The sequence below is a fragment of the Colias croceus genome, chromosome 4, assembly GCF_905220415.1.
Source record: "Colias croceus chromosome 4, ilColCroc2.1".
Classification (NCBI taxonomy): Eukaryota; Metazoa; Arthropoda; class Insecta; order Lepidoptera; family Pieridae; genus Colias; species Colias croceus.
In genome coordinates, this window is record NC_059540.1 from 3,149,623 (window position 1) to 3,173,879 (window position 24,257).

General features: G+C 35.7%; 1 protein-coding gene across 13 annotated transcripts in view; it reads left to right on the forward strand.

Moving 5' to 3' along the window:
- LOC123691150 (rho GTPase-activating protein 21) overlaps positions 1 to 24,257 on the forward strand; it is a 296,813-nt gene that overhangs the window by 268,400 nt on the left and 4,156 nt on the right. For 10 of the 13 annotated variants that reach the window (XM_045635405.1, XM_045635399.1, XM_045635400.1 and 7 more), the window contains 7 exons: positions 20,607 to 20,762; positions 20,909 to 21,110; positions 21,550 to 21,782; positions 22,355 to 22,565; positions 22,984 to 23,243; positions 23,540 to 23,663; positions 23,882 to 24,071. In XM_045635405.1, coding sequence (XP_045491361.1) covers positions 20,607 to 20,762; positions 20,909 to 21,110; positions 21,550 to 21,782; positions 22,355 to 22,565; positions 22,984 to 23,243; positions 23,540 to 23,663; positions 23,882 to 24,071 — 1,376 coding nt within the window. The remainder of the gene's footprint in view (positions 1 to 20,606; positions 20,763 to 20,908; positions 21,111 to 21,549; positions 21,783 to 22,354; positions 22,566 to 22,983; positions 23,244 to 23,539; positions 23,664 to 23,881; positions 24,072 to 24,257) is intronic. The other 3 variants (XM_045635403.1, XM_045635402.1, XM_045635404.1) reach the window with 3 other exon arrangements.

Genomic DNA, 24,257 nt, shown 5'->3' on the forward strand with positions numbered 1-24,257 from the left:
TATAACTTAAGACATATTCTTTATGTTGAAACTTCATAATAATGTAATGTTTTTGTTTTTAAATAAATATTACATGGATATATTTCCGTTTTAGATTGAATACGTAATAATAAAGAAACAATGACAAATGGAGTCAGAAATCTCATATTATGTAAAGTGCAACAGTGCATAAATTTAAGAGATCATATTGTACCTCCAGTTGATATTATCTTGATAAAACGTACAGCGTTATTTTATAATAAAATTATAACGCCAATTCGAAAACAAAAAACTTTCGCTCTTTGGTGAATTTATAGGGATCTATACAATTTGTTCAAAACATTGTATTCCAAATTGTTTTAGGAAGAACTGTTAACATTTATAGATGTTTTCTAATGAAATCATAATTTCGAATCTTATATCAAAAATCGTCCCTTTGCTCCTTGGTGTAGATTACAGACTTATACAATTGGTTCAAAACATTGTATACAATTTTTTTTAAAGTACAGTTAACCTTTAATTACTGAAGCAAAACCAAACAAACCGCGACATTCAATCATAGCCGTATGAAGTCACAAAAGTTCTAGGGGTGAGGGTGGCGCGTGCTAGAAGCGTGACTCTCGCGTGACGTGACGTCACAGGCTGCGGTTTCAGTGTACTCTTACACGGTTCTGTGCGCCTGGTACTCACTTTAGATGTTCAAACTGACGCTTGTTACCGCAATCATTAATTTAATTATAATAAATTTTGCTTAATTAGAAGCGGCTTTGCGTAAATAGAGTATGATTTGATTGAGGTTTATTTCTCTACCAGTAAGTACTTTCATTCATATTTCTCGACTAGTGAATACTCATTTTTATTATTCATCGTAACAGTAAATTACATTATAAAGTAAAATATTGCAACACACGATTCAATTTGTACACAAAACCAATCACATAAAGCCTTAGCTATTTTCGCTCAAAAATCAAAACAAATTTATTTCCATAGGCAATTTACTAGAAATACAAGCCGATCGTGCATTTAAAGCTACTTTTAGCCCAGCCCGGGGTGTAAATGTAAAAATAATAAACTAGTTTCGCCAGGGTAACGTCCCTAGGCCTGACCCGATCTGTGACGGGACCTTGCTCACTGAAACAGGTCTAATAACAGGTTCTAGCTCAAGCAAACGCCCCGTGGATTTCCGTAATTCGACTATTTAGATATTCTGTTACATTTATTGATTCTTTGTAGAGAAATATCTTAGCAATTTGAATAATTTGCATAAAAATCGGGAAATTTTGTGATATTAAGAAATTATGAAAAGATATATCAGGTAAATATTGCATTGTTCCTAATATGTCTTTAATCAAAACAAAACGTTTGTTGGTTAAAAGGTCCGTTAAATTAGAAATTTTTAATAGGCTCTATATTCACTATAGTAGATTAAACGTGCATTTTAAATATATAGGAACTTAATAAAATGTAAGCACATAATAATATAATTTGACGTGCTTATCTAAATTGCAGCGAAATTAGTTTAAAAAGCAATGTACCTTAATTCAAAAGTGAAAGTCTGTATTGTTCATTTGTAAATTATTTATAGCTCATCGCAAGTAAGTTAATTTTAACGTTGCATAAATAATATCCACTCCCACAGCTCGGAGCTACGATGTATTATATTTGCTCGTATAATTAGTTCTGAAATAGATTGACGTGTTTACAATTTCCAAAAGTAATATGTTATATACATCTAAGGTGCTTTTAATTTGAGCGTTTGACAAAGTATTTTATTCCCAGTAAAGGAAGGATCTTTAAAAGCCAAGTTTACGATGTTAAGTTTTATATTCATCCGTAAATAGTTAACGTAAAGGAATAGCTAGAAGTGCTCTTGATGTTTTAATCTTTATTTGGATTTTTGAGATGTGTTTGACATTATGATGTTCGTAGTAGGTTTTTATGTGAGTAGATTTTAAGTATTCCTTCCCGCATTGTTGCTTCTTATTTTTAATAGATATGTTATTTAGTGTCGTTCTTATATTTAATGGAATTTTCTGTATAGAATATAAAAACAGGTCCCTATAAACACTTCAAAGGGCTCCAGACGTTGCAATAAAAATTAAAAATCCCGTGCAACTTGTTCAAGTCCCAACGTATTTATTTAAAATTTCCCTATAACCGTCACTTCGACTGGTTTCGACCACGTATTTCTACACGCCTCGTATTACAGAGCGCCCATGCGTGTAACAATCATGACATATTAATTATGATTACAACATAGCACATACTATCAGTGAAATTGAAAGTTGATAGCCAAAACAATAGTGACAGTTGTTTCTCTCGCATTTCGGCAAACAATGGGATTTTATTGAAAAGTCGGTATGTCAGGGTTAACGTTTCTTTGTAGCTGTCGATTTCGGATGCGAAGATAATGGCGTGCATTAAGTACATGTAGCTATTACCGTGTGGGAAAGTCTATTACGTGAACCCACGCTATGTTTTTGTTTCCTTCTGCGAGCTGCAGTTTTTAATCTTTGTTCAGTTTGTTGATCTGCGACATCAGAAATGGGATGAGGAAGTGAATTGTACTATTGTTGACATCAATATTTAAATTTATTGACAATTTCCAACGAAGTGTCATAAGGTATTTTTCCGTTCTGTGTACACAATAAATAATACTGTAATAGTTATGTTTTATCTGTTTGTGAAAAAACTATAAACTAATATTAATATTTGTCACTTACATAGATGTCATTGCAGTGAAATATAGATTATACAAAGTGATCCCCTATAATAATCGGACCTACCCCATTAAAAAATGTACCAACATTTTTGTTGGATAAGGTAATCTAAAGGATATATTCATGTTTTAGATATGGTATCCTTAGTCCTTACACAAAGTGTTCAAGATACTGTCGAATACAAATGCATTCCTATCTATACGCAAATGACCAAACCGGTCGAACGATAACGTCCCTAAGAACAAAAATAGATATTTTCCTATGTTTACGTGTAATTATTACATAAGTAGGCATTATGTCACTGTTTTATTTTGTAGTTACACATTTTGTAATATCCTTTACGATGTAATATTAAAATTACATGCATAACTGTAACTATGGATATCCGACATCAAATTAATATTTGAAATGGGGTTAGATAAGTTTGCTTTAATTACAATACCTTAACATATATGTAATTTCTAAGAAATTGAAATGCCAAAAAAAGAAAATTATTTAGTTTATTTCTTCAAACATTAAATCAGCAATTTTAATAGGACACAAATAAATAAAAACAAAAGAAATTATCGTCCCGAGTGCAGACGCAGTGGTCTAAAATTTCGTATGCTGTATTCTAAAGGCTTGCATTTGCATAATAGCTGTGGCTTAAACATTTTTACAATTACGAGCTCCTCGGGCGACGGAATCTTTGTCTCAAATTGCTAGCCTGTGGTTCTGCTTTTATTTACGTTTAAAAGATATAGGTAAAGCAATTTAAGTCACGACATTCACTTTAAACTAAATCCTATGTATAAAATTTATGAATTGATATTGTTATTTTTACCAAGTTTAATAACTTGACATAGAAGTAAAAATCACTGTTCGTCTCTTACCTGTATTCGTTTATTCGTTTCTTTAATGTTTATTTAAAAGGAAAAGATTTTTGTAGAAAGAGCAGATGTTAAAAAGTTACAAAGTTGTTCAAAGTAGTATAATTCTGTTTTCGAATATAATAAATGATGCAATATCGAGTTCAAAACTATAAAAAATATTACCTAATTAAGATACCTACTAATCTAAAATATAAACAAGAAAATATTTAAACTTTCATAAGTGTCACTAACAATTAGGCGCTTGTACAAAAATCGCATGAGCACATACATAATATATAACAAACAGGAACTTCATATTTTATTCATATATGCTAATGCCTTATTTGGTTACGGCGAGGAATGCTTCGATTGGCAAAGTGTGATAGACATGTTGATAATCACCGCTAGTGTTTACCAATATCTGTGCTATTCCTATGCGTTACTAGTTGGGAGTTACCACTGATACTCTAATACACGAGTATTACAGGACTATTTTTAAATACTGTGCAAGATATAGATCCAGAACTCTTAGAATGCATCTAAGAATGTGAGCATGAAGTGATTTCAATTTGGCTTAAGGGTACTTTTTAATATGAATCGTAAATACGGTTTCTGTTGCTAAAAATAGCTATATATCCCATTTAACACAAGGAACGGTTTTGACCGTTAACGAATACGATACCATACTAAGAAATAGAGATATGGAAAGCAAATATTCAAATACTTTTCAAATGCTAACCACCCGTATACTAATCTGATAAGGGTATAGGACACCTGGTGTACATGTGCCAGCACAATACGGGCCATAGTTTACTAATGAACGAGTTTTTATAACACTTTTTTGCGTATTTTAAACACGTATGAAACTTTATTGGGTCTAAATTGAGGAAGTATTGCATTATGCTTTAACTACGGCTTATTTGAATGCGATTGATATCGTGACTTAGGTCGTTTATGGTCGGGATTTTTATGAACTTAATTGGTTGACGATCCAAAACAAAGAACAAAGGAATATTAAAATGTGAATCTATTAATATTACACCTAGATGCTTAATTGGGGTATAGTTTTTAGCTTGTATTCAATCAGTCATAAAAGAATTATATTTCGTAGTAAAATTGAGAGAACATTAATTAATAACAGCAACGCTCGCACGCTTGTATCGGTTTACAGCTAGTTCTCAAACATCACATATAGATCTTCTGGAACATTCGAGAGCACCGCGAACACGCGTGGAATGTTCAAGATGCACCCGATATCCAGTGGGTATCCTTCTGAGATTTCCACTGCGGTCGCTGCGACGATACGCCGCGGTTGTGCAACGGCACTCGCGTCGCGATTATCACGGCCCAGTTGTCGCGCGTGTGTCGCAAGCCTAAGTGCGTTTACATGCATGCCGATTGATCCGCCGTCATGCGAGACCCACTTAATTGTAGGCATCGGTTATGATGGTAATTTTTGCCGGAATATGCCGCGTTTTATTGTATTTGTTATTTTCAAAGTAGCAGGCTTGATAAATCAATGGTAAAATATAGTCTGAAAAATAAGTTATATCCTTATAAATAAGCTAAAGAGGTTATTGACCCTGAAATTATGGTAAACTTCTGTAATAACACCAGGCACTTTATGAATAGATTTAGCCATTTAAGCTCGTCACTCTCCGCTGAAACTTCCTTTTGATAATCCTTTAACTTTTTGTTAACTAAAATACCTTCGTAGTTCGTACCCAAGTTCATTGCTCTTACACTTTCATCCTTTCAATGCTTTGAGGTGAATAGATTTTCGCCACAAATTAAACTTATCTCCGAACTTACAAAGAAATTTTATCGTTTAAGCGTTTATAAAGATTTATTGCCGCTTAATTTTAAGGTGATCGCCCTTACCGCTTTTATGTCTATCCGCAGTGAATTTTATGAAAATATGCTCGTATAAAATAAATAGCATTCAAGCTCTTTTAACAGGAATAAAAACTTTGTTTCAAATTTAATAAACATCAGGCTTATCAAGAGTCTGCTTTTATATTTAGTGGATTATCTTTGTTAGCATCTCAAAAGAGTTCAAATACTTTTAGGACTTAACCTTAAGTATCAGAGAGACGGATTAAAACGGCAATGTGAAGAAAATATAACCAGCCCAATAAACAAGGGCATAATTCTGCCTGATTCACATTTCACAATTATTTCATACACTACTTAATAATGTGAAGTGACATTTCGTCTTATTTGACTGAAAATAATATACCAAGGAACGAGCCGTTCAAGTTCAGAGAAAATAAAGATGTTAATAATAAGAGGAAACTTATTTTTGTTATAAAACATACGAGTAAAGCGCTCGCCACGCCGTCCATCAAAACTGTTATACATATGTTTGTCATCTGCGACTAAACAGATGAATTTTATCGTCAACCGGCTATATATCTCGGATATTGAGGTCAATAAACTTTAAATATATTATTTCAAAACAATATGCGGATGACACTCGAAAATATTAAATATATAAAATACTTGGGATATACAATGTCTCATCAATAATAAAGGGATTACTTATATCACGAATTCACGATCAAAAGAAACGTATATTTCATTTTGTTAACAGACCAATTTTGATCCCTGAAAGATGATAAGGTGGGATTCTGACCAGCTTTCGGAATTAACCTTACTTATACATGAACATACATCATACTGAAGCCTAAATTCGTGCCAAGGTTTGTATTGAATAAGCTCCTTTTATTAATTATTATAAATAGCAATATGCAAATTGAATAGCCATCAGCAAAAACAATAGAATGATGGTCCTATCGACTAAACGAAAGGTTAGGATGATTTGGCCTTGGGCCCACCCTACTGAGGTCGCATGTCAGTTCTCGACTCATAATGGGCGAGATGACAGACCTGATAGGAAACCTGTCAAGTTGGAGGCTGTACGAGACGGCGTGGTTGACGTCAAATCTTGGACTTTTTGTGTGTGATGGATCGATACAAAATTACAGAACGAAAACTCTTTTATTTCTACACGATTGTTGCATTGTACGTTGATTCATTGCTGGGGCATGACTAGGCGAATGCACTGTAGTTTATTATTAATGAACGTTGACAGGACGTTTACAGCGTACTGAAGGTTTGAACTATAACAATAGATAAAAAATTGGAAGAAAAATATCAACCACAAATCGAATTCCCCGTAAAGCGCTCGAACAAAGAAAGCTCTCAAAATGGTGCGCCATCAGCGGCGGAATGATTCACCAACCCTTCAATTGATCGTCGCGCTTTTTGTCAAGCAACAATTCGATTTCAAGAACGTCAACAATTCGATTACCGAACATAGTGTTGCCTTGTGCGGGCGCAATTCTTTTATTAATTATAGTGGCCAATTCAGTCGAGGATGTGACGCCATGCCGGCGGCGGTGTGCGCGCGTGAGCCGCCTTCCAATAGCGCTCGCAATCGCCATTCATCCTTGAAGCGGTGCGGATTGTATTGCCCGCTTGTCATTGATCGATTCCTTATTATTTTTATGCGTGCTCAAATGCATTTCGATCTAGGAATCAACGTTATCTAAATAATCAAACGTTGGTGTTAATCGATAGATGTGGATGAGCATGCAATGTGGTCATTAATTAACATGTTGGTTTGTCGACGATAAATCCTTTTAAGAATTATTTTATTATTTTGAATTCCTAGAAAATCTTTTAATTCAGAAATATCTTTTTGTTTCATTTGCATTAGGTGCAATCTTTAGAATATATTAAAGAGAAACGTCCAAAATTGCTTACTTCATTCTTCATTATGTCCTTAATATATTTCGATTGTCTGTTATAGCTTAACTTACCCTAATGCGCAGATAAGTTACTATGTACAGTGTAAGTCATTGATTCGTCGATATCATATAGCTGTTGATAGGATATAGGCCAGCTTTCATAACTTCAAAGTCGTTTTGTATGCTGCGTCGCTCTTTGCCACGCAACAGGACAAGCGATGAATAGCAAATCATCCACAGCTGTCTATTTTGTCGCCTTTTATAAAGGAAGAATGTTAATTTTATGTTATAGATATAATACAAAGTTTGCGCGTTTTGCGCTTCATGCTTTACTTAGGAGAGACTTGTCTATACTAAAAGACATAATATAGAATAATCGAAAAAAGCAGCTATTTGAAACGATGAACGTATTTTTCATATAAACCGTGGCATAGTTGTTTGAGAGCACGACTGCGCTTCTAAATCGACACTTTAAATTACAATGCAAATTGTTGATTTACATTGCGTGTGTGATACATAAATCACTTGTTCCTGTCCGTTTGCAGCGTTAATGTATTCTGTGCAGAGGCGTTCACTCGGAATTATGTAGATTACGGGACAGCTTTAAAGGGAAACGAGCGGTACTGAAGGTGTAGTGTAAAGATGGTGGGAGCGCTGACTTGACGCTTGAGAGCTGTAAATAATTGCTTGATAGTTTTGTGATGTTTTGTTGTAGGTTATGTTTTTGTTCGTAGATTCAATTTGTGCTTGTATATCATATTGAATATATCAACTACTAGCGGTCCGCCCCGGCTTCGCCCGTGGTACATGTTTACGTTTTCTCTCCATAAGAACCATCCGAAATCGGTCCACCCGTTGACGCGTGATGCCGTGAGTCGTGACCAAGGGAAACGGGTTTCATTGTTATATATAGGATATATAGATATGATATATTATGAAAAATCGTCAATAGAAACGTTCAGATTAATTAAAATTCACAACATGAATACACTTTTCTTTATATATGTTCAATAAGACAATGAGTGCTAATAAAGAGCTATTGTTCTCTAGTACGCACTTAAGTAGATTAATACTTAAACATTAATATACTGGTTTTATAAGAAATATGATCGCCTGTTAAAAAGATTAATACGACCCACAAAGTAGGTGAAGCGTGTAATACTGTTAACTCATGCGTAATTTTTAATATTTTTATGCCATAAAATATTAAATAAGTCGACATTTTAACTGCAAAATGCAAATGCAAAATGCAAAGTTAAAGTAGTTTTAATGCTTTCAGTTGGATATTTAGAAATCTGTTGTCCTAAATAATTTGATTTTTTTGTATATTTTAAAACCAAGAGTGTGTAACATTCTCTGTGTGGTCTACGTGAATATTAGCATGCCGTCTTAAATTCTTTTACAGTCGATCTTTCAACTCATAAACAATACGTCATTGAAAACGCAATTTTATCTCTCTTACGAGTTAAGATATATGGATGTACATCATATTACTATACTATCATAGCTCACAGTACTATTTGTAAAATTATATTTTGGTAAAACGATAAGTCTGTTTACGTTGTAAGAAAGGCACAATTAATTTATGAAATGAAAACAAAATATGTATGATCAATAAATCATGATTTGATACTTTTTTAGGTAAAGCAAAACAACTTTTGTGCATTTCTATGAAAGCTATTTACTGAAGTTTTTCATAAAAAAAGTCTATTTCTAAACAATTAACTTCACATAAATTATAGCAGTGGCATTGGATGTGAGGTGATATTTTAATAGCTATTAAAAATGCTGCGATGAAGAAATATTGTTGGCTCCGTTTTCAAGGTTACAATATTAGTCAATTAATGTTGTTAGGTTATATTGTGATTTGTGGTGCTCCACATGTAAACAAGACTATTTATAGAACATATCTTGTCAATTATATTGAAAAAATAAGAGCATTGGCACAAACTCCCATTTCGTAATTACTATCAAGGCAATCCAAAATTTAAAATTGAAGTAATAAAAGATAACATCTTAATACACGCTATTGAAACGTAAAAATTTTATAACTTTATCGTGAAGAATTACACGAATATATTCGACATTTTAAATTGTTTAGTTTTTCATTACCAGTACCACTGATCAGTGATCTCACTTTAAAGTACTGCAACCGCTCTCTAGCACATTCGGACTAACTATCTACTACACTACATAAAATAGAAAATACTCCCGGGAATTTACTACCAATAGATTTGCGTTCAATCGGTTATACAATATTGCCAAGGGACCGCTGAGAGCAGCCCGCAGCCGCTTCGCAAGCGGAGCACGTCTCAGCCTTCCGACTCATCTGAACTATTGATATTCCTACTGTTTAATATATGGATGAAGCGAGTTATGTTAGACGGAATTTACGACTAGATACCATCGCGGAAATCGATAAGCTTTGAGATCATATTTCAATGTATTGGATGGTATTGAAATATCTTGTCTAAGGTCTAAGTCTTGTTTTAGCGTGTTTTTGTTGGATAAAAGTGCAGCATGTAGAAACCATAAAAGTTTAGCCGATGCAAGGCTTTCAAGGTTAAGAAAACACACAATTACATGTTTATAATGACGTGATATGTTAAAAAATGTAATTAATAACTTAATTGATTCGACCTTACTTATATTATCTTTAAGATTTTCAATGCCTTTTTATTCCATTTAGGGCTGATTTTTCAATCCTTGGATAAAACTTATTCATCGAATAACGTATTAAACTAACATTTCAAAAATGTATTCTAATTGTCCGTATTTGACAGTTTACAGGACACATTTTAAAATGTTCGTGTAATACTTTATTGGACGGTTAAATTTAAACCAAGGATTGAAAAATCGGCCCTTAAAAAGCTACGAAGAAGGAGAGAGTAAATAAAAGTGTTGAAAGCATCCACTTATCATATTAACGAACGTATCGCATTTTTAATATGACATATCACAGAAGCAATCGGCCTAATGTCAATATGGACGCATAAATAACGCATCTGAGAGCGACCAATCATTGTTTTATGTAATGTACACTTGGCACTTAATTAAATTGAATCGACATGAAGCATTTGTAACAACGGGGCTTGTTCAGAGCTCTGATAAGGTCGTGTTTATGTTCTGCTTAAGGAACAAACCGTAGAAATTGTTTCATTTCAAATTGCTCTATAAGTCCTTCAAAAACCCATTTACTTATCTTCTACGAATCACTAAAATTTTGACATGACACCAACAAATATTCTAATTTGAAAAGTGAAAACCTTATTGTTTGTGGAGGGTTAACTTGTTAACATTTTTCGTGAAATTATTTTACAATAAACAGCAATATACTCGTATTTTTTATATATCATAGCTCGTAATATGATTTCAAAGCCTTATCAGTCCACAATTTGGTCATAATACAATCTACAGGAGTAATAAAAAGAATAGCTTTAATAATAAATAATTTGTTGTTTTTGACCTTTATGTAAACACAGCTCAATAGTCTTCCCTTTACATTTTATATTCAACTAGATTTCCGACCGCGGCTTCGCCCGCGTTTTCAAAGGAAAACCCGCATAGTTCCCGTTCCCGTGGGATTTCCGGGATAAAACCTATCCAATGTGTTAATGAAAGAGTAACAAACACACACACATCGTCACAAACTTTCGCATTTATAATATTAGTAGGATTATCAAATATAAACAATAATCATATGAACGCGACTTTAGCTACGCATATTTTTAAGTGCATGCGCAATACATCGAGCGCACATGGCTCGCCACTTGTGCGCCTGCGCAGACTGAGTGGCTGCGCTCTGCGGAATTGCGCCAACTAGCCCTTATTATGCGTATAACTGGATAATAATGTTATGTTGAGGAAATTACATCTGTGGGATGCTGTACTGTATATGTGCATTTTTAAAGAATAGAATGTATGTGTAGGTACTTACTGATAATTGGTTTTCTGTTACGTTTTAGATTAAACCAAACTAAACACAAATATTTTTTTTACTAAGAAATGAGCTTAGAGTATCGAGTGTTTAATTATTAGGTAATCTTTTATTTGTAGCATACTCGTTTTAAATCGAGTCTTTTAAATACTTAAAACACTTGGCTTGATTGACACGTTTTATTGATATAGCATTTATTACCTTCTACGTAACTTGCGTGAATACCTCTTGTAAGTCACGACCTTTCTATTCATAAACTTCTTGCAATCAAATCAAATACGTTGTAACCCTTGCGTATTATCACGTAATTCTCATCTCCAAGCTACATTAATAGCGCAACCTATCCCACGCGCGAATCGTTTGCCCAGAGATCCCGCTACGCACTTAGCTATTCTAAGTTATCTAACCGTACATATTCCCTAAATAGGAAATGAGTATCTGGCTGTCGGTCAGTCCCGCATCAGCTGTGCGGGGTGAACGCCCTAGTGGAAATAGCCGCGAGATTGCCGTTCGCGAAATAATACGTCATTAGTGAACGACGGACGATGGAGTAGGTAATGCTTGTAATAACACACTCTATTGATGCACGCGGTTATCTAATGAGAGGTTCCCATTTGGAGGCGACTGTTAAAAAGTCAACGCGTATAAAGAAAATAACGTATGGTGGTGACTGTCGAGCGTTATTGGCAACTGATTCTAAGATAAATAAAAGGTTATATTTAAGTGCTTAATTTTAGTTGTACACTATCACTTAAACATATACCAGTTATTAAATATCAAAAGTTTATGTATATACCGCTCACTGTAGTTACACAAATTATCTTGTAAAACAATTAAGTACTCGATTTATTTATAATGGATTGAATTTCCTAAACTTGTTGTAAAAGTGAAATTAATCCAAACTAATCATCCATTGCATTTGAAAGCAGACAAACGCTTGCAAGTGTACTTTCTATGTCTAATTGCCATTTATTGTCGAAAACTAATCGCGACTCGCCAGTCGTGAACATGTGATTACACCATCCATTTAGCCGAGACGCCTTTTTTCCTATTTTATTACCATATACATTGATTACAAACTAGATAATATTACGTACTATAACTTAATATGCAAATTTAGTACTTTCGTTTTTAACTAAGCTATGAAAATTTACTATTTTTAATGAAACTATGACATTTAAGTTGGCTGTATGCCATCGCGGTTGGTTCAAGAGTCTCGTAGAATTGAGTTTTATAACAATGGGTTCTCAACAAGCGATACACTGCAAAAGAACATAGGATTTAGTTTCAATATAGTATTTAGATAGACCTTTGTTTAGTTGGTGGAGTTAATCTTCCATCCAGTTTTAAGGCAAATTTATTGTCCTATTAACAAGGAACTATTCGAACATTAAACTAATTTATATTTAAATCAGGACTTTTTCTTTTTAAATATAAAGAAAGACATTCTGAATATTGTTTTCCCTCATAACATTATAAGCTTTCATAGACGTCTAGGTTTTAAGAAGTCATACAAAATTGTGCCGGTCTATATCCTACAAATAAGTAGGTAACTATACAGTTCGTATATCGTATTTTCCATGTAATTTATCACGATACCAGAAGCTTATAGTTACGAGGTTAGAAAAACGCGATCTAAAACTACATGTACAAAGGAGGTTAATGTTATTATTGTTATTACGTGGAAACAGATAATGTTACTTGAAAACAGTGTAGACTTATTTTGATTGAGTTCGAGTTAATCCTGGCTTATTAAATGGGGTAAGATCGAGCTTAATATACGTACTTGAATGTAAAATAAACATAAAAAATGAATGATGCTAAAATTTCATATTAGGTCATATTCATATTTCAAATGCTACGTTCTATATTTTTATCATGAAGACCTTTATCTCAAGTGTTATCGCATATTACGGATTGTATGGAAATAGATCGCTTTTAGAAATAAATCTGTGCCTACATTTCTTTATATTGAGTGTTATTTGCTATGTATCTAAAATATTTGTAGATTTTATTTGTAGAAGTTTTCATCAAGGCCAATCATTGTTTGACCTCATCCATCGTTCAAATACAGACATCTCAATCCGAAATGAAAATTCGTAACATCCAAACATTATGTCTAACGAAGCCTTACAAGTTTGATATCGATATGGGTGTACTGAGAATAGGCAGTAACTTGTTTACACGTATTAATAAAATCTGACCCAAATGTGTTGTGACGTCAGCGTGACGTAACGGGCGGTCATACGGCTGTATACACACGAGATGAACTCATTTCTTTGAGTTTAACTGATCCAGATAGTGTTATGAAATCCCGTATAATAAGTGGGATTATAGAGACCTCATTTCTGTTTTGTATCGTGTTATACTGATATTTTGAAGATTTGGCGTCCAGAGTTACTATGGTCGTTAATCTCAATACGAACACATCTTCGGTTATTTAGTACGTAATTCAATCCTAGTTTCTATACACTCTTTTGCGTATACAAAACGAATTGTAGATACAACTTTCCAATCATTGCCTAGATTATAAAATCAATTTCCGGTTGACTTTGAATATATACATCTACCTATCTAAATTTAGTTATACTCAAACAATAGATGACCCCATTACAATTCCAATATATTAATGTATAGAATTTTATCTAAGCGATACATTCTGTATAAATGTCTAACACCCAGTTCAATTTCACACTTAATATGTTTTAAATTGTCTCGTGATGTACTAGATTCGATTTCTTGTAAAAAATCCGATTGACCCACGCGAGTCGCGACACACTTAATTTTCGCTTTTAAGAAATAGATAAGTTGAATGAACATTATCTTTACGTTTTAAATTAAACAATAAGACAAAAAATAAACATACTTCGAGTGTAAACATAAGAAGATGTTGATTAATTGTAATAGTTGTTAAAATGGTTGTTACGATTATGCAATATCAAATTAATAGTTTATGTATAACAATACTCCAAAATAACAGGAGTAGCGAATCTAACAAGCTTTCTTCAGCATTATGTAAGCTGTGAGTCAATGTTACCGAATTATGAGAGGCTCATTATACCGCCCACGCATATAACTTAGTAATACATATTACAAATTCGTCTACTCTGCCATAATGACTAGACAATGCTCAAGAAACGCTTTATTTGAGCCACTAGACGCTTTCGAAACCGCAATAATATCGATTAGATAACAAAATGCATTAGATCCATTCAAACGATGAAAAGTTTTGTTTAGACGTACGTCGTACACGTTTAAAACTAAAGAACACATTAACCATTATGTCTATGAGTTACTCCAATTTCGGTATTTTGCATCACAAGCCATTGTTGAATCATCCAAGTATTGTTTATCGGCTCTTAGTCATATCAGTACAGTTAGTAGTAAAAAGTTAAAATATCGTAAATCACCATTACATTAGCGTTACGTAAAACACATATGTAAATATGACGGAAACATGTAAAGTTTATTTGCGGAGAGCGTAGAGAATAGCGTCAGAGTAAGTCGTCGATTTCGTCATAAATCACACGAGACGTCACGAAAATAAGATAGCGATCGATCAATTGTGATGTCAATGCGAGCTCACTTTCGCTTTTAAACACTTAATGCACTTTATTTAAAAGGACATAATCGCTTATATCATAATTCACTCACAATAGCGCTAATGGAATATCGTGGAGCGATCTTTTTTAAAAATATTTAGTGTACAGTCGCTCATTATATTCGCGGCAGAGGCGCGTTAGATAAACACAGATATTTTCGCTGAATAGATACCTTGTTGATTTTTACCGAGTGTTAGCTATTAAGAAATAAATAGTTGGGAGCGGTCGGTGAACGCCCTGAATGGTTTAACGGATGGACTGTTCTCTTCGGTCCAATTCACGGTTAGTGGAAAGTGCGAAAACCTCCGAATTAACGTCTGTCAGCCGAACTGCGACACATCCGTGACAGCGGAAGTGATCACTCCGCGCATTAAATCTCTTCTTGACGAATGTGTTCATTGAACTCGAGAAAATTACGGAGCAATAAACCATTTCAAAATCTTTTTTAATCTATCAAATTTAAAAGGAATATCCAATTACTCGATCCAGGATATAGTCTGGTCTCAAAATATGTATTTTCAAACAGGGACACGCAAAATTTATAATGAATTCTGCGAAGTCTTTGGCAGCAGCGTACCCTTTTACGTGAAAAGGAATCGTCATGTGTAACACTTATATAAACTGTTTCACGCCAAAATAGATAAAATTTCTCATTGGTACATGATCATTTATCCTTTCTCGACTTTTTTTAAAACTTTCCAAAATAGGGAATTCATTATTTCCACGTGCCCATTAGAGAAACCTTACAACTTTAAGGTTAACAGACAAAGGACAACCCAGAATAGAAAATATCGCTTCAGCCTTCAAAGCGTGAAGCGCGGAGGAAAGTATGACGAATTGCGTTCACTTGGAGATGCGTACATCGCACGGTGTTGTGCTTTGTTAAATGACTGAACCTGTATATCTATCTGCAACGTAGCAATAAACTGCAATCTCCACGAGCTGCTAAATTTATCGACCGATCTTAATTAACCGTTGATGACAAATGCGAATCGTAACATTTTTATGATGTGTTACGTGTTTATGGTCGCGGTTGTGTCGTAAGAATCGTGCGTGCTATAATCGAGTTCGATCTTTGTATCGCTTATACAATTGCCACTTCCGCGTAAAATTTTAATAGTCGTAGCTCGAAAAGAAAACGGTTGCCAGCCGCTAAGTGGCACAATGGAGACGGCGCCTCGACATTGTTGTCATTATTGTCCCCGATGCAGCGAACGATTTGTCCGGAAAAGACAATCGATTTTTGAACCGTGTAAACGGCGATTTGGCTGACGCCTCGGAGTCTGCGCCGGAGCACTTTCTCTGCTATGACGGAGATCGCCGCAGCGCCATAATCCTGCAGACGCGCACACGCGCCGCCCGCCCGCATCACGACGCTCGCATTTTCGGATATTGTACGCGCACATTTATCGCAATTTATTTTGTGCGCTTTTATGTGACTTTTGATATTGAAATAAATCAATAGTGATTCGCGAATAACTGTCGAGCTATTTGAATATTTTTTTGCGGTACGACAAAAAAGTGTAAAATTTATAGTGCGGTAAATAATTGGTTGATTGTGGTTCGAATGCCAACCATTGACAATGACCACGCCGCATTTGCACTGACGCAGATGGACTCCGGCCAAACCATGACCCTTTGGTACACCGATATATTGGTAAGGATTGTTTCAAATTACTACTTGAAAACGGTAAAAATGTTTATATAAAAACGTACAGTGTAATTGAATGTATTCGTAACAGTTATTTTTGACGACATAAATTTTGTAAGAGTTTATTTTTGGCGTACAAAATAATGTTTAATTACAGAATTTTAATCTGAGTTACTTGAGAAGTTAACGCAGATTTATTTTCAATGAAATGATCGAGGTATTTTCTCCGTCCTTCCTATTATACGATTACTTGATTTATTTTTATTTACAAAGTCAGACAGTACAGACAATTATAAAATGCAAGCTTACACTGGCACATTATACAAACACATAGATTTTCAATTTATTTTTTTATTTGCGGCTTTCCAATACCGCGCAAACAGGCTATAATTTTAATGAAAATAAACGATAATATAAACATTGATTGATGTATGGCTCACCCATTACAGATAATTATAAGCTACTAATAGAGAACCGACTCAGAATGCATTGTTATTTGTTGCCCGAGGTTCGCCTACATATCTATCGGGTCAATTTCGCCATGTATGGTTTTCCAATTTTTTATACACTTTCTATGTAATTACTCGAGAGAGCATTAATGCGCACCGCAAATCGACTTTTTTCTAATTTAATTTAACTTCAAGGTGTAGGTAATGTGAAAGAAAAATGTAACAACGTATTTGTAAAACGGATGTGAGTTGAATGAACGACAGAAAATTTTACAGAATTTAGCTAAAACAGCAGTCACGATTACACCAAACTCCGCTCGAAACTTCCAAAGCACGAACGGAGAGTTCTCGTTAAACATGTACCAAAAATTGAGTCTCTAAACGCTCTTCAAATGGTTCTTGTACCGAATATAATTGCAAAAGCATCTTTACAACACGCTTTAATCACACCCCCATTTACATAACACGTATCGATTTCTATACATACGAACGAGTCCAAACTGTTACGGGTCTATGCTAATTGTCATAGCCTTTCATACGAATTACATCACCGGCTTTTGACCGGCGGCCGACCCGATAAATGCAACGCGATTGGGTCAAGAGCGAAACTATTTTTTTTCTCGACAAGGAAAAGTGTGTCAGACGCAATAAATCATCGATTGCTATCACGATCTCTGAGACTATTGAAAGCACGTCTGTTCTCTCACATAATCAAAGTTCGCTTAGATTGTATCGCATCACGAAAATTTAATAATGACTCGTGAAATGACTGTATCTCGAGATCGGAAGTGGTTGTATGTACAGGAATGTGTGGTTTATTTAGCTGTAGAGACGGGATTTGTCTCGAGATTGAAATGATTAATTAAATTTAAATTTTTGCTTACACAAAGAAGTTTTAAAGCTGACGGCTGATAAGAAATTTCACATTTTATTTTTAGGGTTTACTTTCCTATATTTACATCTTTGTTCAATACTATTTTTAAAAGCGAACTAGCAATAGAAATGAAACAATTCGTGTAGAACGTACCAAATTGTGTTTTCTAGAATTTTACGGTGAAAATCGGTTGCGCGTTGATTGACGTGTCTCATGGAAGATTGAGGTTAGACCGGAATGAATATTCATTTCGCTCTCAAAGGAATATCGATCTTACGAGTAAAAGTGGGTACGACTCGTTAGTCCTCTCATGAATAGGTATATGTAATTAATAAAATTAATTTTCTAGAAACTAAGTTTCTTATTAATTAAAATCTAATTTTAGCAAAATACTGCTGTATCATCAACTTTTATACGATAATCGTAAATTTAGTTCCGTAGAAGTAGGTATTTGATTATTAAAAAAGCAATGTAGGTTATTAAGATACTAACAATGTATACAAACACTTTATAAGATAACTTGTTTTTCATGAATGGAAAGTTTTGTCAACGAGGCGCCTCATCTGTTAAACTTATTTTGCAATTGATTTGCGTGGGCGATCGTTTTTATTCCATCGTATCAGTTTTAGAAGTTTAAGTAATTTTATAAAGGAAAATGAATTTCCTATTACCGAGTTTCTATCCTATAATCTACACATAATGCATATAAAAAATATTATTTTTGTATTTAGATCTTTCTTGGCTCATTTGATTACCAAAGCTTTGTACGTAATACGTAAACAGAACCGTGTTAATGGCAGTTAATAAAAATGTTTAATTGTTAATTTTCCCTTGTTTACTTATTTCTGTCACACTTGTGTATGTAACCTACATACGTGTAGAGTAACCCGGAAGTTTGTATTTCTAGGAACACTGAATACGCACTTTATTGTTCGAACTACGCTAGCCAAGATTAATATTTGGCTTTCTAGACTTTGAGATCTAGTCGCTCATTTAGTTGCTAATATATCTTTATTTAAATGTTAATGAGAAATTATTGTTGACGATAAACAGAATTCAACTGGGCTGCATACATGAGGTTTTGTAAATTTAAACATTAATCTAAACTGTTTAAAGGAAGGAATACTCAATTTCGCAATAAGTTTAATCGGGATTTATTGAACTCTACTTATAGAATATTATGAACAGAATAACAAAAAATAACCAGTGATTATAGACTCAGCTTATGCAACGTCCAAATCCAGTCATCTCAAAAATCACGACACTTTCAAAGTGAAGCTCATCAAAACTTTCGAGTATAACTCACGCGATCCCAAACAATAAACGTCAAATGTTTATAATGCGCCACAATTTTGTGTCTGACAATGTGTACGCATTTATTACTATAATTAGATAGTGAAAGCTCCGCGAGAGCTGAGCTTGTACATGATCAACAATATGTCGATTACAAATTACAAGTCTAATTGTTCTTGCATATGAAAGTGTTTAATAAATAGATGGATTGATGATGAGCAAGCAATTATGGGCGTGGATGGGTATCGATTTGATAACGACGTCAAATTATTATTTGGTAGAGTTATTATAGTATTAGCAAGTAACGTCTATACAGTATAGATGAAACAGCATTTTCTATATTGAAACAACAATACAAATTCCTTTTTACTTAGGGTCACCCGTGAACTTGACTCGCACATTGAAAGCGCAAGTCATTTTTGCCTTCGAGCATTAAAAAGTGCAAGTACGTAAGTCAAACGTTACGCTCGTCAGCTTTAAAAGGTGAAGCGACATATTAATTCGCAAAATTGTAGGGCAAGGACCGGTGTCTAGATTTTAAACAGTGTGTACTTGTTTAAGATTGAAATTTATTGTCTGCGCGTCCGCCAACCGACTGACACACTGAAATATTTTTTCATTGAACTAAAACATGCGAATTATCGTAACTGGGTTTTGTATTGAGGTTTGTTTTTAGCTTTGTTTTGAGATGGGGGGTTCCGTTTCCCACATTAATGTACTATTAAATCTCTTTATATTGCCATAAATGTTATAAATTGGTTGATTAGGTAATAAACAATAAGGAAAATTGAAAAAGCATTATTAGCAAGTATAAATGAATTAACCACATACCATTCAAAATGTGGCAACCCACCGCATAATGGACGGCATTGTTGAAAAGAATTCAAGAAATTGGCAAAGCATCAGAATTATTGTTAGTGTAAAAACAATCCAGCCATAGTAACGGGTAAGAGGAGCGCGTACACGCAAGCTCACGTACCGAAACCATGTTTATAGGAAAAAGTTAATATAAACGAACATCAAAGAAAATACTAATTTGCTTATAGTTAACTGCGTATCGAACTTGAGAAGTAAATAGTGATATCAGAGATAGAAATACGAGATCGCCCGTTATCAAGGACAATGTTGAAATTCTTCCGGTATTGTTCACTTCAATGACATGTAAACTACTGCTTTAATGTGTTTTATTACAGTGCTTTTAAATTAGCACGTTTAATACGTTTGTAAAGGCTGTTTAAAAATAAAAAAACAGATCGTCCGCGTCGTAAACGCTATAACGTATTGTGTGAAGTCATGATCGGTTCTTACGTAATTGTTTTATACAAGTTTAACAAAATAAATATCGACATCACATGATTCTGTTCATGAAAAATGAGGCATTTCGTACGATGCCGATGTCCCACGGCGAGGTATGATCACACACACTAAGAACTCTCGAATAACTTTTTTAATGTTCGTTGTATACCATGTATCTAATGTGTATGTCTGTTTGTTCCAGAGCCCCGGTGCAGTGACGGGCACGGGCACGAACGCGGAGAGCTCGCGAGACGCACTCGACGTGCGCTATTCGCTCGCCGCGCTCGCTGACGACTACACGAAGCGAAAACACGTCGTCAGAGTGACCACGGCGGCGGGTGCTGAGTTATTATTACAGGTAAGATGATGTTACAAAACATGAGATACTTATGAGCAATAATATCCGATAAAACTATTTAAAATAAAAAGAAAAGGCTACAAGTTGAACAGAAAATTTCCTAGAATTATTTAATAAGAAGTGACTTAAAATTCCAATAATTGCAGGCGGATGGCGCAGCAGATGCTCAAAGATGGCTGGCCGCCCTCAGACGACACTCAGCAGAACCTCCCGTAGAGTCAGCAGCACTCCCGGAGCCTCCCTCCTCCGCACCTCCCACCACAACCGCCCCTCCGCCCTCCGCAGACTGCTCATCGCCACTCCCCCCACAGAGAAGCAAAAAGATCGGCAGGAACAGATCGCCTACAGGTAAGGATAAGTATTTTTTATCATGGTGTTATTTTGCAATTTATCCAATTGAAAAATCCGCAGTACGAATATGTTCGAATCTCGCTATTATATTAAAACAATCATGAATTTGACTATAGCAATCAGTAAATTGATTTATGTATGACTAGTGGTCCGCCCCGGCTTCGCCCGTGGTACATTTTCGCAATAAAAGGTAGCCTTCTCGGGTATCAAAATATCTCCATACCAAATTTCATGCAAATTGGTTCAGTAGTTTAGGCGTGATTGTGTAACGAGACAGACAGACAGAGTTACTTTCGCATTTATAATATTAGTATGGATTATGAAGTATGAAGATAGTTCATACTAAATAAATTTTACTCTACTTATATGAACTTATGAGATCATCAAAAACTTAATGTTAACGCCAGCAACTCCTAATACTATCTACTTAACACAGAATCGTTTCCAGTGTCCATGGTGGGCCCGCCCACGCCCACGCTCCCCTCGTCCCCCAAGAACAAGACGTGGAAGGGTCGCATGGCCAAGCAGTTCCGGCGCATGCACGGCGGTGCGCACGCCGCGCCGGCCGCCGCTACGGGCTGGCTCGGCGCGCCGCTCGAGCGCTGCCCCACGGACCCCAACCACCCGCTCGTGCCGAAGGCTGTTACCTTGCCTGCTGATGCTGTGGAGGTGAGACAATTTAAATAACCAATAGAATAATAATTTTATCACCTTTATTGTACTGTTAGTGTCTGATAGCACGAAATGATTAGTTTTCTAGATGGAGAAGATAGAATTAATTGGCAGGAGAATATTGATTTATATAAATTTATAAAGAATAGAAAAAATTCGATCACGAGGCGGGACTCGAACCCGCATCCTTTCGCGCCGTTCCGGGGCGGATGCCTGACCAACTCAGCCACTCGTGACCCGCCAGAGCGATCGAATTTATTCTATTCTTTCAGTTTTATGTGTCTGAAGGGACACACCGCGCGCCATCTATTGAGATGATTAACAACCATTTCATTGAATATTGATTTTTCAAACAACTGCCTGTGTGAATTTCGATCTATAGTTTGAACAGCAACAACTTTCGAAAAACTTATTGACTAAATAAACTGTGAATTTGCACTATTATTCAAATTTATTGTATATCTAACAGATTAATATTTGAGTTCTAATCTACGTTTAAATGGTTTTGTAGTTATTCCGGTGATTTTCTTATCGTTTCTGAATACTAATTGAGCAATCATCAATTCCAGGCGTACGGTCTCCGCACAGTAGGCGTGTACCGAGTGCCCGGCAACGCCGCGGGTGTAGCGGCGCTCGCGGCGGCGCTGGACCGCGGGGAGCCGCCGCCGGAGGGCGACCCGCGCTGGGCCGACGTGCACGTCGCGTCCAGCCTGCTCAAAGCGTACCTTCGGAGGTTGCCCGACCCGTTGTTGACTGCTGAGCTGTATCCCGCTTTTATTGGTGAGTTTTGGAAATTACTAATTTAAAAAAAAGTGTTTATAAACGCCTAATTGTGTTACCCAAATAACAAATAATGTTATAAAAACGTCATAGGAGTAAAAGTTGAAATTTCAAACAGAAAATACTGAACCGTTTTCAGAAGAGAAGAAAAAGAAATTAATTTGTAGGTTTGGCTAGAAAATTTTGGAAAGGATTTAACTTGAATAAATTGTAATCTAGATGATTGTCAAATTGTAAAATTGTAAAAGGTTGTATGGAACATTAATTTTATTTATATATAATCTAGATGCTAATCCTTTATTGTTCTCTAATACTGTTCTGAAGTGTGGCCTTAAATCTTCACCATCTATGTTATAACCCAGTCCAACTACATTATCTCCATGCCTCGCTAACTCGCACGCAATGTTGTGTCGCGCAGAAGCGGACCGGTCGGCGGAGCGCGCGCAGGCGCTGCGGCGGCTGGTGCGCGCGCTGCCCGGCGCGCACTACGCCACGCTGCACTACCTGGTGCGGCACCTGCGCCGCGTGGCCGCGCACGCGCCCGCCAACAAGATGGAGCCGCGCAACCTCGCCATCGTGTTCGGGCCCACGCTCGTGCGCGCCGCCAGCGACGACATGCTCGCCATGGTCAACGACATGTCCAGCCAGTGCCGCATCATCGAGTCCTTCCTCACGCATGTTAGTATATACTTTGTGAAATAACCGCATCGTCCAATATGCATTCATAAAAAAATATAGGGTTTTAAAGACTGTGTAATGTAATTTTAATTGTCACACATTATCTTATTAAGTGCTAAGTTTTTTTTTTTTTTAACAGACCAAGCTACGAGCCAAGTTCTATTTTTTGAATACAATTATGAAATCTATAAAAAATAATTTGCAATATTTTTAGCAGACATTGATTTCAAACTAAGTACATCTAATATTACAGCCAAAAGCGTGATAAATAAATATAATTTTATTTATTGTTACAGTATTCGTGGTACTTCGAGGAGGAGGACGGCAGTCCACCCGCCGAGCCGCCGGCCGCCGACCCGTTGTCACCCGCGCCCGCGCCCTCAAGGGACCTGCTCATACACAACGTCAAGAAGATCGAAGGTAATCTTCAAAATCTAACGTCATTAAAATATTTTTTTTATTATTATTATTCAGACCATTTAAATTTAATACATTTCGGAAGCAATTTTTTTTCACAACAAGCAAAATATTGTCTCACAAGAAAATTCAATTTACAGTGACTATTTTTTTTCCTTACAATAAAACAGAAAACAACATATAGTCGTCATAATTTCTAAAATATTTCCCCACTAACCCAGCGTTATCCCTAGGCAAGGACGTGTCGACGCGCGACATAGTGTCGTCCATAATATCGGCGGCGAACCGCAAGATCCAGCGCAAGCCGCGCAAGAGCGACAAGAAGTGGGAGGTGACGCGCGCGGACGCGTCGCCCGGCGCCTCGCCCCCGCGCTCCCCGCCCGCGCACATCGCCGCGACCTACGAGGACAAGTGAGTTTCGACTCTATTGTACTGTATTAATATATAAATCTCGTGTCACAATTTTTGTCCTCAATGGACTCCTAAACCACTTAACCGATTATAATAAAATTCGCACACCATGTGCAGTTCGATCCAACTTGAGAGATAGGATAGTTTAAATCTCAAATCGTTATAGAGAAAGCGGGCGAAGCCGCG